At 44.9% G+C, this 14,850-nt stretch overlaps 1 protein-coding gene and 1 non-coding gene across 4 annotated transcripts; one reads left to right on the top strand and one right to left on the bottom strand.

Moving 5' to 3' along the window:
- The first annotated feature begins 5,326 nt into the window (after nucleotides 1–5,326).
- LOC139031321 (U11 spliceosomal RNA) lies at nucleotides 5,327–5,456 on the top strand. The gene has a single exon (XR_011483802.1). It is a non-coding gene; the product is annotated as a U11 spliceosomal RNA (small nuclear RNA).
- Nucleotides 5,457–6,317: 861 nt separating this feature from the next.
- Nucleotides 6,318–12,203, bottom strand: CCR4 (C-C motif chemokine receptor 4). Of its 3 annotated transcripts, XM_070455309.1 has the most exons (4): nucleotides 11,209–12,203; nucleotides 10,030–10,116; nucleotides 9,488–9,837; nucleotides 6,318–8,786 (listed from the first exon to the last, which is right to left on the bottom strand). In XM_070455309.1, exon 4 carries the CDS (start codon nucleotides 8,734–8,736, stop codon nucleotides 7,657–7,659), a length of 1,080 nt encoding a protein of 359 aa, XP_070311410.1. In that variant the 5' UTR covers nucleotides 8,737–8,786; nucleotides 9,488–9,837; nucleotides 10,030–10,116; nucleotides 11,209–12,203; the 3' UTR covers nucleotides 6,318–7,656. The 3 variants fall into 3 exon arrangements, with proteins under 3 accessions (XP_070311410.1, XP_020761585.1, XP_020761586.1); XM_020905926.2 differs by lacking the exon at nucleotides 9,488–9,837; XM_020905927.2 differs by lacking the exons at nucleotides 9,488–9,837; nucleotides 10,030–10,116 and having other exon boundaries at nucleotides 11,209–12,202.
- Nucleotides 12,204–14,850: the final 2,647 nt, after the last annotated feature.

The following is a 14,850-nucleotide window of genomic DNA, read 5'->3' as shown; positions in this document are numbered from 1 at the left end:
CTAGTATTCCATGCTCTCAATGTAGGGGCCCAGGTTTGATCCCTGGTCAAGGAACTAGATCCTACGTGCAGCAACTAAGAGTTCGCATCCTGCAACTAAGATCTGGGGCAGCCAAATAAATAAATAAATAATTTAAAAATCATCATGCTGCACAACTTAAACTTATACAGTGTCCATCTCATTCAGTCGCGTCCGACTCTTTGAGACCCCCATGGACTGTAGCCCCCCAGGCTCCTCTGTCCATGGGATTCTCCAGGCAAGACTACTGGAATAAGTTGCCATGCCCTCTTCCAGGGGATCTTCCCAACCCAGGGATCGAAACAAGGTCTCCCGCACTGCAGGTGGATTCTTTACTGTCTGAGCCACAGGGAAGCCCGAGAATACTGGAGTGGATAGTCTATCCCTTCTCCAGGGATCTTCCTGACCCAGGAATCAAACCGGGGTCTCCTGCGTTGCAGGCAGGTTCTCTACCAGCTGAGTTGCCTGGGAAGCTCAAACGTATATGATGCTGTATGCCAATTATATCTCACTAAAACTGGAAGAATAAGAGAAAATTACGAAGAAAGTAGAGCGTTCCCATACACCCCATGCCCCATTTTCCCTTTACTAATATCTTACATTAGCGTGATGCATTTGTTATACTTAATGAACCAATGCTGACACATTATTATCAGCTAATGTCCATACTTTATTCAGATGAGCTTAGTTTTTAGCTGATGTTCTTTTCTGTTCCGCAACTACATTCTATCATCATGTCTCTTCAGGGTCCTCAGGCTCTTCTACTCTGGGACGATTTCTCAGACTTTCTTTGTTTTTACTGATGTTAACAGTTTTGAAGGATCTTGGTCAGATATTTTGTAGAATGACCCTCTTTCCAAATTTTTATACCTCTAAATTATCCCTAAATAGGAAGGAGCTGGTATCTCAAAGCCTGGTATCAGTAGCAGCATCAGTAGCAGGCTTTCTTGTCTCCTGTTTTGAGCTAAAATATCTCGCGAGTGCCCTGTTAAGCATTTTAAGCAAGTGAAAGTGAAAGTCTCTCAGTCGTGTCTAACTCTTTGTGACCCCATGGACTGTACAGTCCATGGAATTCTCCAGGCCAGAATACTGGAGTGGGTAGCCTTTCCCTTCTCCAGGGGATCTTCCCAACCCAGGGATCGAACCCAGCTTTCCCTCATTCCAGGCAGATTCTTTACCAGCTGAGCCACAAGGGAAGCTGAGGATAAATATATTTGATGACAGTAATAAAATATTATATTCCTATACTTCTGTAGCATTCCTATCCTGATTGTAGTCAGCATTATTTTTCTGGGTGTCGATCTCTGAATTGTTAAGTATGAGTATGCGTGTGTTTGAGGCAGGGTGTCTGTTCTTTTCCAGGAGGCAAGCTGCTTTCACAATCCAATGATTCTCTTCTACTGCCACAGAGGAAGATTGCATCCTGCAGATCTGAAACTGAGCAAACCTGCCTCCTCTGAGCCAGGCTGGGACTCGGAGGGCTTCTCATTCAAGCTCTGTTCCTGCCAGCTCCTGCTCCTGGCGGTAAACCTCTCCATATGGGAAATGGGTTCTCGCAGAGATTGTGAGCTCTGTCACTGCCGTACACTTCTCCACATCTGTGCCTGACATCAGCTGCTTCTAGTAGGTCTTTCATATATATTTTAGACTCTGAGAAGTATTTCTCTCTCCAAGTTTGATTGAAAATGGAGTTTGTGGGGGTTTTCATTCTTCTTGCTGTCATTTTCTAATTTCCCAGAGAAGACGAAAATGCAGATTTCTGCAACTCTGTTCATACCAAAAGTCATAATGAAGTCATTTTTGACCCAAAGACCACCCACTAATTTCTGGAACGAGGAGGCAAGCCAATCAATCTTTGAACTCTGTCACACAAAGTTTTATTAGAAACATATTGGGGATTTTGGAGAGAGGACTGGTGAACTTTATGTAGTGAAATAGAAACTTGAGTTGCCAGCATAGAGTACTTAATTAAGAGATAAGGAAATTCACTCATTCACTAAAAAATAATTGAACAACTGCTCTGTGCTAGGCATCTTACTAAGCAGTTAGGTGATGATTACTGTTGGTGGAGTGGGTCTACTTCATTATTAAAATGTTGTTTCCCCTGAACTCAATTGCTTGGGGATAATAAAACCAACCTTATCTACTCTAAGAGGAGGCTGAAATGAGTGTCAAAAACAGTTAGTGGAGTTCTGATATTCTGAAAGGGGAATTTGAAGCCATTAGAAGCTTTTAAGGAGTAAAGTATTTTTTTAAAAATTTTATTGAAATATAGTTGATGTAAAATGTTGTCTTAGTTTCCAGTATACAGCGAAGTGATTCAGTTATACGTATATATCTATTCTTTTTCTGACATTAGAGGTTATTACAGGATATTGAACATAGTTCCCTGTGCTATAGAATAGGTCCTTGTTGGTTATCTATTTCATGTTATAGTAGTGTGTGTATTTTGGTCCCAAACTCCTAATTCATCCCTCCCCCTTCCCTTCCCCCTTTCTTAACCAAAGTTTGTTTTCTACATCTGTGAGTCTATTCCTGTTTTGTAAATAAGTTCACTTGTATCATTTTTTTAGATTCCACATGTAAGTGACATCATATGATATTTGTCTTTCTCTGTCTGACCTACTTAGTAAAATAATCTCTAGTTCCATCCATGTTGCTGCCAATGGCATTAGTTCATTCTTTTTATGGCTAATATTCTATTGTGTGTGTGTGTGTGTATATATATATATATATATATATATATACACCACATCATCATCCATTCATCTGTAGCACTTAAGTTGTTTCCATGTCTTAACTATTCTGAATAGTGCTGCTATGAACATTGGGCGGCTAGTGTCTTTTCGAGTGGGAGTTTTCTCCAGGTATATGCCCAGGATTGGGATTGCTAGATTATGGCAGCTCTATTATTCATTTTTCAAGGAACCTCCATACTCTTTTTCATAGTGGCTGCACCAATTTACATTACCACCGACGGTGTAGGAGGGTTCCCTTTTCTCCACACTCTCTCTAGCATTATTTTCTTCCCTTTCGTTTTGTTTTGTTGGTCATACCACTTGGCTTGTGGCATCTTAGTTCCCCGACCAGGGATGGAACCCAGACCTCGGCACTGAAAGCTGTGAAAGTGAAAGTCCTAACCACTGGACCATAAGGGAACTCCCTCCAGCATTTACTATTTACAGACTTTTTGATAATGGCCTTTCAGGAGTGAAGTATCATGACCCCAGAAGTGAATGGAACTTGTGTCTGTCTGGTTCATTTGAGTCCAGGAAGCCACAGACCAGTGCAGAATACAGGACCTCATGGCCAAGGGTAGAGTTGAGTTGTTACTATAACAGAAAGAGAATGGTGTAGGGATGATGGCTCAGGGTTTGAGGCAGGCGAATTATGACAACAAACGTGAGGTTGACTAAAGCAAGCACATGAACCAAGAGTCAAAGGGGGTTGATAGCCAGAGGGTGATGAATGGACAGCCTGATGCAAACTCTATGCACCCTCATGTTCCCACACCTGGGGTCAATTCCATTTATATTAGGGGATGATCCAGAATTCCCATTTTAGACTTGAGTTCCTGGGAGCAGACTCTGAGACTCTGAGATGGACATACAGGAGATTGAATGGGGAGTCCTCTTGGGAACAACACTTGTAAGGGCGTGAAGGAGGCAGGACTGGGCCGTAGAAGAAGCTGTTGCCACAACGTAGCTGAAACAGAGACTCAGCTCATGTTATGGGCAGCTCTGTGGTTGGAGTGGCTTATCAGCATGTCCCAAAGTAAAGCCAGGGAGCAAGTGACTCTCTCCCCTCCAGACCCAGGCACTGGAAGTGAGCTGCCGCCCTGGGAGGACAGTCCTGAAGAGACCAGCGGAGAGCGCCAAGTGTCAGCGCTCCCGGAGCGGATGGGATGAGTGCTCCTCATTCTGCACAGGCTGTGTGGACAGCACCCCTCAACCCAACAGTCACCTCCAGCCTGCTGCAGGATGGCCACTGTCCCAGGAGCTCAGAACTGCCGCCAAAAATGAGGCCCTGGTTTTTCTTTTGTCTCAGCTTTTCCTCTTTTGCTCCTCTCCCCACCCGACCCCCCTTCACTTTGACTACAAAAACCTACTCACCCCTCCCTGACCACCAGGGGTGGTCTTGACACAACATCTGCCTTTTCGTGTGCAATTTCACCAACTTAGAATGTCCTTCCTCCTTTCCATTCACCAAAATCACGCTCCTCTTATAAGGCCAACTTCAAAAGCTAGTTGAAGTTTGACATTTGACATTGATTCCTCCTTCGTCTGGGGTCCTGAAGCATTCTGTTTGTGACTCTGTTATTGTATCTGTCCTGCTTGCTTCGGAGTTGATCTTGTACTTGTGTTTTCCCTTCTCAGGTTACAATCTATACGTGCAGAGCCCGCTCCTTTATCCTATCCTCCTCTCCATTACCTACCGTCCTGCGTGGTACAAGACAGACTCCCAACAAATCAGAAATCATTGCATAAAATGTCCCAGAGTGTTATGGCAGTTTCTTATGAAAAATCTCTCTAAAGGTCTATACATCACCCAGCATTCTTCCTTCTCTTGGGAAGCAGGTGACACTTTTTTATTTAATAGAGTTTGAGTGCCTATTATGGGACAGATACTGACAGGGCTATTTCTTATTATTCCTTTTGTTGTTGTTGAGGTAAAATTCATACACTATAAAACCAATCATTTAAAACTGTACCTACCATTCAGGACTTCTCTGGCCATCCAGAGGTTACGTCTCCAGGCTTCCGCTGCAGGAGATTTGATCCAAGGATTTGATCATTTGTCAAGGAACTAAGATCCCACATGCTGCATAGTGTGATCAAAAAATAAAAGTAAATTAAAATTGTTTTAAATGTACAATTCAGTGGCATTTGGTACATTCACAAAGCTGTGCAGCCATAACTTCTATCTTATTCTAAAACAATGACATCACCTGAAAAGCAAACCTCTTTCTTTTGTTCTTAAAGAAATTACACCTAGTCTTTGACTCATTTGAAAAGACCCTGATGCTGGGAAAGATTGAAGTCAGGAAGAGAAGGGGATGACAGAGGATGAGAGATGGTTGGATGGCACCATGGACTCGATGGACATGAGTTTGGGTAAACTCTGGGAGTTGGTGATGGACAGGGAGGCCTGGCATGCTGTGGTCCATGGGGTCGCAAAGAGTCGGACACAACTGAGTGACTGAACTGAACTGAACTGTGTTCCCCAGAAGCTAGACACGGTGCAGCAAGAGAAAAATGGTCCTAATGTTCTAATGGTCCTAATGAAAACATACAGTTACACCCACCTTTAAAAGGGTTTCTGTCACAAGAAGCACACGTAGGACAGCTCTTGTTCTTTGCAGAATCAACATCAAGAGATTTTGGAAGTATAATTTTTTGGTTCTTAGGTAGCTGGTGATTGTTGGTCCTGACACCCTTTAAAAAAAAAAGGCAAAAACAAACTTTGCGTAGAAATCAAGCTGGGTTTTCTACGTTTGTTACTGAAGGGGAAGGAACTTTCTTTCCAGTGATCTGAGAGGGTTGTTTGGGTATCACCAGAGGTTCTGAATTCCCATCCTGAGGGGACAGCTCCCAACTTTGGAGCAAGGGGGGCCCTGAGGTACTGGAGGTGATAGGTGACCCCATCCTCAGATGGGGCACAAGAGTTGTGTGGTCTGCAGCCTCGGTGAGCATTAGATGTGATGGACACTAAAGGGACAGTAAAACCCTGTTGGTTAGTCTTTGTCTTTTGGTGTCCTTACATTTCTGTCTCCTCCTGATTAAATGAATGAAACTGCAAGCTCTAAGAGGAAAGGAGAGGCAGGCACTGGCTGGGAAGTTCAAAACCACACTTTATGACCAAGGAACATAGATACTTTGAGTAGTCATCTTCTTTTTCAATCACTCTGAACTCTATTCTGCTTTACAGATAAGAGGAAACCAAGGCTAAGAGAGGAGAGTAATGGCTCAGACGCACAAGGAAACACAGAAGTACAATTTACAGGCCCTGCCATGTCATGTGGGCGTTCTGTAAGGACTGCCCAGGAACCCCTCCTGTCCCCACTCTTCATCCACTCTCATCCCCAGGCACTTTTGTGACGATGAGTAGTGACTCCTTTCTCCATCCCAAGTGGTTATCTTAACACTGAAGCCTTTAATTCTTCCTCTCGGGAACATGGATCTCTTCTATAACATGTAGCAAAGATGATCAAGCCAGACAATTGGAACATTAGTGGCTCAGATGCTCATCCCCAGTGGGAGACCAAACATACACATAACCAGGAAAAAACTATGCACAGGTTTATTTATTGTCTTTTATTGTATTTCTAAAAAGGCAATGTCAACTGTTCTGAAAATAAATTTTTTGGAAATGCATTCTTTATAAATGGAAAGCATGTGTAAATTTACAGAAGCATTTTAAACTGGTTAACTCAGGTAATAGTTTGCAAAATAGGCTTTGTTTTTGGAGCAATTACAGATATCCTTAGACTTTGTAAGTCTTAATTCTGATTAAGGCTGTAAGAACAGAGATTTCTCTTAATGACTAATTACATAATTAGAATGACTTGTAAGAAGTGACTGACTGAAATTTTGATTCATCCAAAAGTTAAAAACCAGGGCCAATATTTTAAAAGATGACACTTTTCACAATTCCAAATTTTTTGGAAGTCATTTTTATGCCATATCAGCATTAACTTTTAGTGGATTATTTTTGCCTTACTTGATGCCAGGCACTTTGACATAATTAAGGAAGCTATGTCTTACTTGATTAGTCCTTGTAATTTTTGGTTTTGAAGGAAATGCTTGTAAATGAGTAAAGGACCCCAAATAAATGTATCTGGGCCTATGTATTATTTCTTAAAATTGAATACTTATGTATTAATGAAAATAAAACACACCACAAGCATATGAAACTGTGTTTGAATTTCCACAAGTTACATTTAGATTTGTTAATGCCTTGCATTTCATGTTTAGAAATCAGACCATTCTAACGCCCTCTTAAGCTTATACTTGTTCTCAGCATTGGTGGGCTTTCATTAACAAATAATCCTTCACAATAAAAGAATCCAGATCTAGTTTCATGCCTTTACTATTCGTTTCTGCAGACACCTGGCTTCATGGAGTACACTGTGCTTCAGATATATGATTAGGAAACCACTGGGACAGTAAGCCAAAGTTTTTCTATATTGTTTCACAGAAGCTAGTAAAAGTTTAAAGGCCTCATTTTCACAGCAAGAATTAGCGCTTTACTCCCCCAGTCAATGCTCTACAAACCCCTCTAAAGAATGCCATGAAAAAAAAAAAGAATCCCACGAGTTCAGGTTGGAAGGGAATGGACTTCCCTTTCCAAAATCATCTCTCTCCTCACTGAAACATGCTCAGGACTGTCTCAGGTTCATTCATCCCTGCAGGAAAGCCTGGTGCAGCAAGGAAGGATGCCTCGGTCCAGGGGAACTCTGGTCACACTGAACTTGTGCTTGGCAGGAAGAAAACGTGACTTCCAGGTGAGAAGCCCTGCTTTTTGCAGTGGATGTAATTCTTCTCCCCTGTGCTTGTTCAGGAAACTGTTACTTTGATGCAATTTTAAATAAGCTCTCAACTTGGGAAGCTTATTAACTGTTTCTTGCGTTTTCAGTTTTTACAGAGCATCGCGGAGATCATGGTCCACTGTGGACTGTGTGTAAGATGAGCTGGGGGTGTCAGTGTACATTGGGAGGAATCGACAGTATTGGCAGAGCACCAAAGTGCCCCGGCAGGTTTTGAAGAGCTGTACGATGTACTTGCGAAATTTCTCCCCCAGGAAGAAGTAGATGACAGGATTGAGACAGCAGTGAACAAAAGCCAGGGTCTCTGTGGTCTGAATGGCATAGTCCAGGTGTCGCTCAAACGTGCAGTCCTGAAGGACCTCCAGCTCCACCAGGGTCTCCAGGAAGAGCACCACATTGTAAGGGGTCCAGAAACCCAGGAAGAGGACCACCACAGCAAAAATCATCTTCACTGCCTTGTTCTTCTTCTCATTTTTGCAGTGCTGCAAAGTCCTAATGATCATGGAGTAGCAGAACAGCATGATCCCCAGAGGGATCACCAGCCCCAGGATGTTGATCTCCAGGGAGCTCAGGACCTTCCACCGCGTGGAGTTGAAAGAGTACTTGGTTTTGCAGTAGGTGTGGTTGCGCTCAGTATAACACGTGCTGAACATGAGGCCTGGGAGGGAGGCGAGCACAGCCACTGACCACGTGGCCACACTGGTGATGACGCCGTACGTCAAGGTCCTGGCTCTCAGGGAGAAGACGGCGTGCACGATGGCCAGGTACCTATCGATGCTCATGAGTGTGATGAAGAAGATGCCACTGTAGAAGCCCACCAGGTATATCCAAGAAATGAGCTTGCAGAGGCTAAGCCCGAACACCCACTGATCTGCAGCATAGTAGCCCCAGAAAGGGAGCGAGAGCACGAAGAGCAGGTCTGAGATCGCGAGGTTGAGCAGGTACACGTCAGTCATGGACTTGAGCCGCTTGTACTTGAACAGGACCAAGACCACCACAGAATTTCCAAGCAGACCGAAGAGGAAGACCAAGGAGTAAAGTGGGGGCAGGAAGAGCCCCCCAAATGCCTTGATTCCATCCTTGTTGCAAGGCTTGGGGAGGTTTTCATAGAGATAATAACTGTTATAGATGCTTTCATCCAGGGTGGTGTCTGCTGTATCCGTGGGGTTCATTTTCAGATTTACAGGCTCCTCAAGGCAGGTCAGAGCCCAACCAGAAGAACCTAATGAGGGGAAGAGCCAACAGATTTCTATAAGAAACAAATCAGAACGGTGCTGTGTGCAGAGCACAGCTGCTTCGCCCAGATCATCAGACACTCTTCCTGAGCTTCTGGCATTGAGGGGCTCAGGTCCTTGAACTGAAGAGCAGTGCAGCCACAGTGAAATAATCCTGCCCTTTGGCGGCAGACAGATAGCAACTCCAGCTCTGGCACTTTCCCTACCCCTCTGCCGGGAGCTCTGGTTCTCCCATTTGTAAGCGGGAGAAGTAAAACCTTCTTTCAGTGAGGTGTTTTTCAAGGATGTATTTCTGAAAGCCAGTCTGGCATTTACTGAAATCACTCACAGAAATGACAAGACCAGATGACCTGCCAAACAGTACCGCAGCCAGGGCCTTTGTGACATGAAAGCAAAAAAAAAAAAACAAGATAGAAAATCTATGCATGTTTCCCCTTCAGATTGTAAAGCCCAAAATTCAGAGATGACTTAGGTAAATCATCAGGCTAGAAAGGAACCAGGTTGACCTCTTGCTTTTGTGTAAAAATTCTAATTCCTTCTGTGTGCTTTGCACTTTACAGATTTCATAGCATGTTCGCTGGTATTGTGCATTCAATCCAGTCTTGTATTCCTGTTTCTACACCCCTTCCAACAAAAACCTGGTATTCTAAGCCAAATACCACACTGAGCTGTGGTGCAGATGACTCACCAAAGTCTCGGAGAAGTTAAGCGTCTCCTGAAGACCACACGGCCACACAGAGAACGTCTTCTTTGGGCCCCAAGTCCCAGCGGTGCTGTAGGTGAGCCAGGTCTGGGAGGGTGAGGAGGTGGGGCTGGGGGGCTCTGATGTGTGCCTCGTGCTGGTCCCCACGGTGCAAACGCTCCCACCATGTGTGTGTGCTAAGTCGCTTCAGTCATGTCCTGCTCTTTGCAACCCCCTGGACTGTGTAGCCCACCAGGCTCCTCCGTCCATGGGATTCTCCAGGCAAGAATACTGGAGTGGGTTGCCATGCCCTCCTCCAGGGGATCTTCCCAACTCAGGGGTCGAACCTACATCTCCTGCATTGAAGGGGGATTCTTTTACCATCGAGCCATTGGGGAAGCCCAAACACTCCCACTGTGGCCAAGGTCAGATCACCAACTGTCCCCCAGAATTTCTGAAGATTTAACAATCAGCTACTGAGCACTGTTGCAGGTGGGCCCCAGCACACCACACCCAAGTCCTGTGTTTGCTCTGGAGCACTGTCTTACCTGGGACACAGCTGGACTCCCAGGCTGCGTGGCTGGCCACTCCCAGGCCAGTCTGACACTAAAGCAGCAAATGTGTTTTTCCAGGCCCTATGAAAGGGGGCAGTATTCAGTTGGGTAAGTTGAGGGAAATTTCTGGTCTTTTCATCAGAACTGCATATAAAGATCAATTTTATGCACGAATGCCATCAGAGTGGCAATTAGCAGGATAGATCTAGAAAAGGCACCTCATAGCCAGAAATAAAATCTCTACCTTCCCAACCACCTTCATTTCTTATCTAAACTGGCAGATGAGGTTACAGTCTTAACCTTACACACACGCTCAACCACCCTCATTTCCTATCTAAATTGGCAGATGAAGAGGTTAAGACCTTCTGAAAGTTACGCACATGTCCACATGTGAGTCAGAGCAGTGCAGGAGGCTTTCTGCCTCAAGGCCACCTCTCCTTGCATCCTTCTTAGAGGCACCCTGATATTCTTAATCAAAGCCCTATCACATCACTCAATAATTCCACATACATTCCCCATCTCCCACTCTGACCACCACACACCCAAACACCCAAACTACATGTTTCTCAACAGAGAAGTTTTGATTTATTCCTGCAAAGGGATGCCGAAAACCTGGGGCATCGCAGGTTCTCAAAAAAAAAAAAAAAAAATTGTGTTAAGTGATTATCAATTCCAATTAAACAAATAACAATTCTGGTCTACCGCCATCATTTTACCAGTGAACATGAAAGGGATAAGAGAGGCTGAGGTGTTAGGAAATTATCAGGAGATGAAACAGAAGTCGACACAGCTGGTAAATGTCTGGAATTATTCGGCAGCCCTTATTTGACTGGTGTCTCTTGAGCCGGGAGTCTTGACAGAAGCCAGAAGTGGAAAAGTATATATGGTGAATGAAAATTAACTGTGGGCTCTGAGCACATGGCTTAGGCCAGATGTGTGCGGGAGGAGAGCACTGTTAAGCCTGGGAGAGCCAGTCAGATGAGGGCTGGGAGGGCTGTGTGTGAGCCGTAAGGACAGGTGCCATCTAGGATGAACCAGCAGAGCGACCGGGATGCCCAAGTCATCGGCTGGCTGTCCACCTGGGCAGCGTTCAGCGCTCCCAACCCCACACACCTGCGGGCAGAGCAGCTCAGGGTCCGGGAATCCAAGCGCCCACACCACCTGCCCCCTTACCTCGCTTTTCTGAAAGCGGCTCCAAGGCAGGTCTGCGAGGCAGTGCCCGACTTGCTCGAGAAGCAGCGCGCTAAGACAGACAGGTGCCTTTGAAGGGCGCGTGGCTTCCTGTGAACACCAAGTCTGTTCCTCGCCCATCTACGCACGCTGAGTTCAAGTGGGGTTTTTTGATAGAAGTAAGAAGCAGAAAATGACTGACTCTCCGCTTGGGTTCAGGTTACTTACTCATTTCCCCAAACTGAAAGCTGGGAAGGTTTGTGCTCTGCTAGATCGGGGAAGTCAGTTTTTCAAGAGAGAAACTTTTTCATGTTTTAAAATTTGTTGGATTTTTAATTTACCTTTTTTCCAGTTTAGCTGGCTATGTGCACTAGAGATGACCTTTATGTTCTGGATCAATGCGCTGTTTTGTTATCTCCCCATCCTGGATGCGCCGTGACCAGCAACCAAGATATGCCACGATATGTTCTCTAAACAATGGGGTCTGAGGAGGTCAGAGTGAGAAGCCAGATTTATTTAAGAATAATAGTTAGGAGCAGGGAAGTGTATTCAGATGTGTGTGTCTGGCAGTGACATGGAGGCTCTGGTCAACCTAGTCAATAAATGTCCTCAGTCTGGTGTAAGGGGCATGACGACAAAGCTCCAAGCCCCCGCACCACAGGAAGACCCTTCCCCCAAGCCTCTCCTACTTAGAAACGGCAGCGCTTCCCCTGGACGGTGGTCCTGGCTGAGCGTTTCTTTGGGTTCACCTACCAGTCATAGCCAAGGGGCTGACATCGGTCTAAGTTTTTTCAATGTGGCACCCTCGGCCCCTGCCAGCTCTCAGATGTCTCCTTTTATGTGTCTACAGGTGCTTGGCTCTTTCGTTCAGCTTTTTTTAAAAGAGCCACAAAGCTCATTTTTCCTGAGGAAGTTGCATGAATAAGAACTGAAAAATTGAACTAGAGTGGTATTTATCAACCTTTTTTTTATCACCCCATCCCAAGGAGTCTTTTCACACATTTTTTTCATCATCACCTCCCCATGATATATTTGTGGTTTTTTTTTTTTTTTGCCACGTCACGTGGCACGTGGAATCTGAGTTCCCCAATGCAGTTTTGACCACTGGACCACCACGGAAATCCTCCACGAAATATTTTAATACCACGTATAAATAGGGGAGTTCCCTGGTGGTCTAGTGGTTAGACCACTTTCTATTGTTTTCACTGCTGTGGCCCAGGTTCAATCCCTGGTTGGGGAACTGATATCCACCAAGATGCGCAGTATGGTCAAAATAAATAATAATACCACAGATAAATAGTAAATATGCTTGTATATATATATATGTGTATATATATATGCTTTATGTATAATAGAGTAAGATTTATTTAGGGTGGGGGAGTTGCTTCTGGCTTCTATTGGGAAGAGACTGGAAATGCTGCTTAAAATCCTACCACATGCAGGGCAGCCCTCCACGATGGAGTCACCCAGCCCACAAGACCAGCAGTACTGAGGTTGAGGGCTCCTAAGCTAGAGCAATGTTCCCCCAGGTAAACTGCAGAGCCAGATGGACAGAGATTCTGTAAAAGGAAATGGACAAAGAAGCTTGGGGAATGTGTGGCTTGGACTCAGGTTAAATGCTGAGCATGGTACAGTTCCTTATTGCAATGCTTTCCCAGTGCTAATATTACCACGAACTCTGGAAGCAGATAAGAGAGTAAAAATGTCTCAGGTATATGTTATTGCCAGAGCTGACACCAGACCTGTGGACAGGAGCTAACGCATATCTTTAAGTCACAGGGTCCAGAGAAGGGAATCTATGGAACCAGTAGAACCAAAAACCCACATGGAACCAGTTGGAACCAAGATGAATCTGATCTCCAGCAGCCCTTGAGTCTCATTCTACACTGATTTTACTACATGAGCTACTAAATGATACCCTTGCCCCCAGCCATGGTCCAAAGTTGTGCCATGTTGGGAAGAAGCTCCTCTAAAACACATTCCCACTTCTCCATTCTCAGGCCATTGAATAAAGCTTGTGCTACATCAGTCTCAGCTTTGGTTTAGTCTCTGGCTGCATGAACCTGAAAGGAGTGAGAACCTTCCCTGTTGAGGTGGGGGCCTCAGCTGGGCTAGGGCCCCAGCAGGGGTCCACACGGGCTGACTGGGTAACAATTGGACAAATACATGGACACCCAGGATACAGAGTAACCTATACAATGGACATATTTTTAGAAATGCAGAGCCTGAGGAAGATTCCACCATGGAATTAGAAGCCTTGAGGGACGAGTTGCCCTGGGCAAGGCCATCTGAATGTGTTGTCCAAGTCTCTGTGGACCCCTGCATGGACGGGGAAAAGAGATGAGGTTCTAGAAGAACTGGTGTTATCTGGATGTTGAAATCGTCATCAGTGGTAGTTGGTCATTATGGGTCTGGAGATGGCCCCTTAAAGCCATCTTTAAGTATCTTTAAGGGAGCAGTTGGTGCTCCCTTGACTGACTGGCCATGTGACAGGCCCCTGGCCCCACGTGTGAGTGAGTAAGAGCTCTGAGTCTGTGCTGGCTAGCGCATATGTCTGCTCAGTCTGGGTTAGGATTTCAGGGCCACCGTGTATGCTATATGAACCTCAATTTTCTTATCTGTAAAAAAGGGGGTGATAATGCATTAAGATTGTGGGAGGATTAATGAGCCAAAGTTTGTAAAACACTTAGCGTGGTGTCTGGTCCAGATAGGTGTTCAAAACGGCACCAGCTGTGAAAATTAGTAGGTTGCATAAAACATACAGGAATATGCTAGCTTCATCTCTTGAAATGGCTGAGCCTGGCATGTTTCCCTTAGCCGTCATTAGGAATCCAGAAAATATTTTGATTTAGACTCAGTGGGCCACAATCAATCTTCACAATCACAGTCAGTATTCAGGTTAAAAGCAGGTTTCAGGTTTCCAAGTTGCAAAAGTTACTGTTCTGGAGAAAGTCATTCTTCAGGTTTGCAAAGTAATAATGATACTGTCCCGAAGAAACACAAAATAGGTTTTCCCTCCAGTAAAGTTTTCAAAACTAAGCAATATTCCCACCCCCACACATATACAAAAAAAGGATCACATTTTAAGAACCCATAGAGGGGAGGTGGTGCATTCAAGGCAACACAGCCAGAGACACAGTGCATTTCATGGACAAAATCTTGTATTGAGCTTAGTTTCTGAAACCTGACCAGAGGAGAAGGTGACCAACAGTAACACCAAGGGCAAACCCTTCTCCAAAGCAAGGTGATAAGCCTCACCACACAGACCTTCACTAGGAAGCAAAGCAATAGCATGAGACTACTGCGCCCCCTTGTGGACCAAGCCTTACTTCAAGACCAAAGACATCAAAGTACAATCCCCATAGCCACGCACGGGACCAGCAAGTCTGACACTGGAAGCTTCGGGAAGCGCTCCATGAAACTCTGCCACAGAGCAGTAGTGATAAAACAGCCAGGATCTGCTGTCAGACCTGTAACTTACAGCTTAACACGAGAGAAGGCTGCCAGGCAGGGCCACACTGTGGGTGGACACGAGGACAGAGTAACAAGTTAAGAGTTGTAGGGAGCAGGTTATATATGGCAAGCAGGTTGGGATTAGTTAGTTTTCAAGAGTTCCCTGGTGACTAAGCTGAGAAACTTTGTAGG

The sequence above is a fragment of the Odocoileus virginianus genome, chromosome 26, assembly GCF_023699985.2.
Source record: "Odocoileus virginianus isolate 20LAN1187 ecotype Illinois chromosome 26, Ovbor_1.2, whole genome shotgun sequence".
Taxonomy (NCBI): domain Eukaryota; kingdom Metazoa; phylum Chordata; class Mammalia; order Artiodactyla; family Cervidae; genus Odocoileus; species Odocoileus virginianus.
The sequence above is the reverse complement of the archived record's forward strand: the minus strand, read 5'-3'. Positions and strand labels throughout refer to the sequence as shown.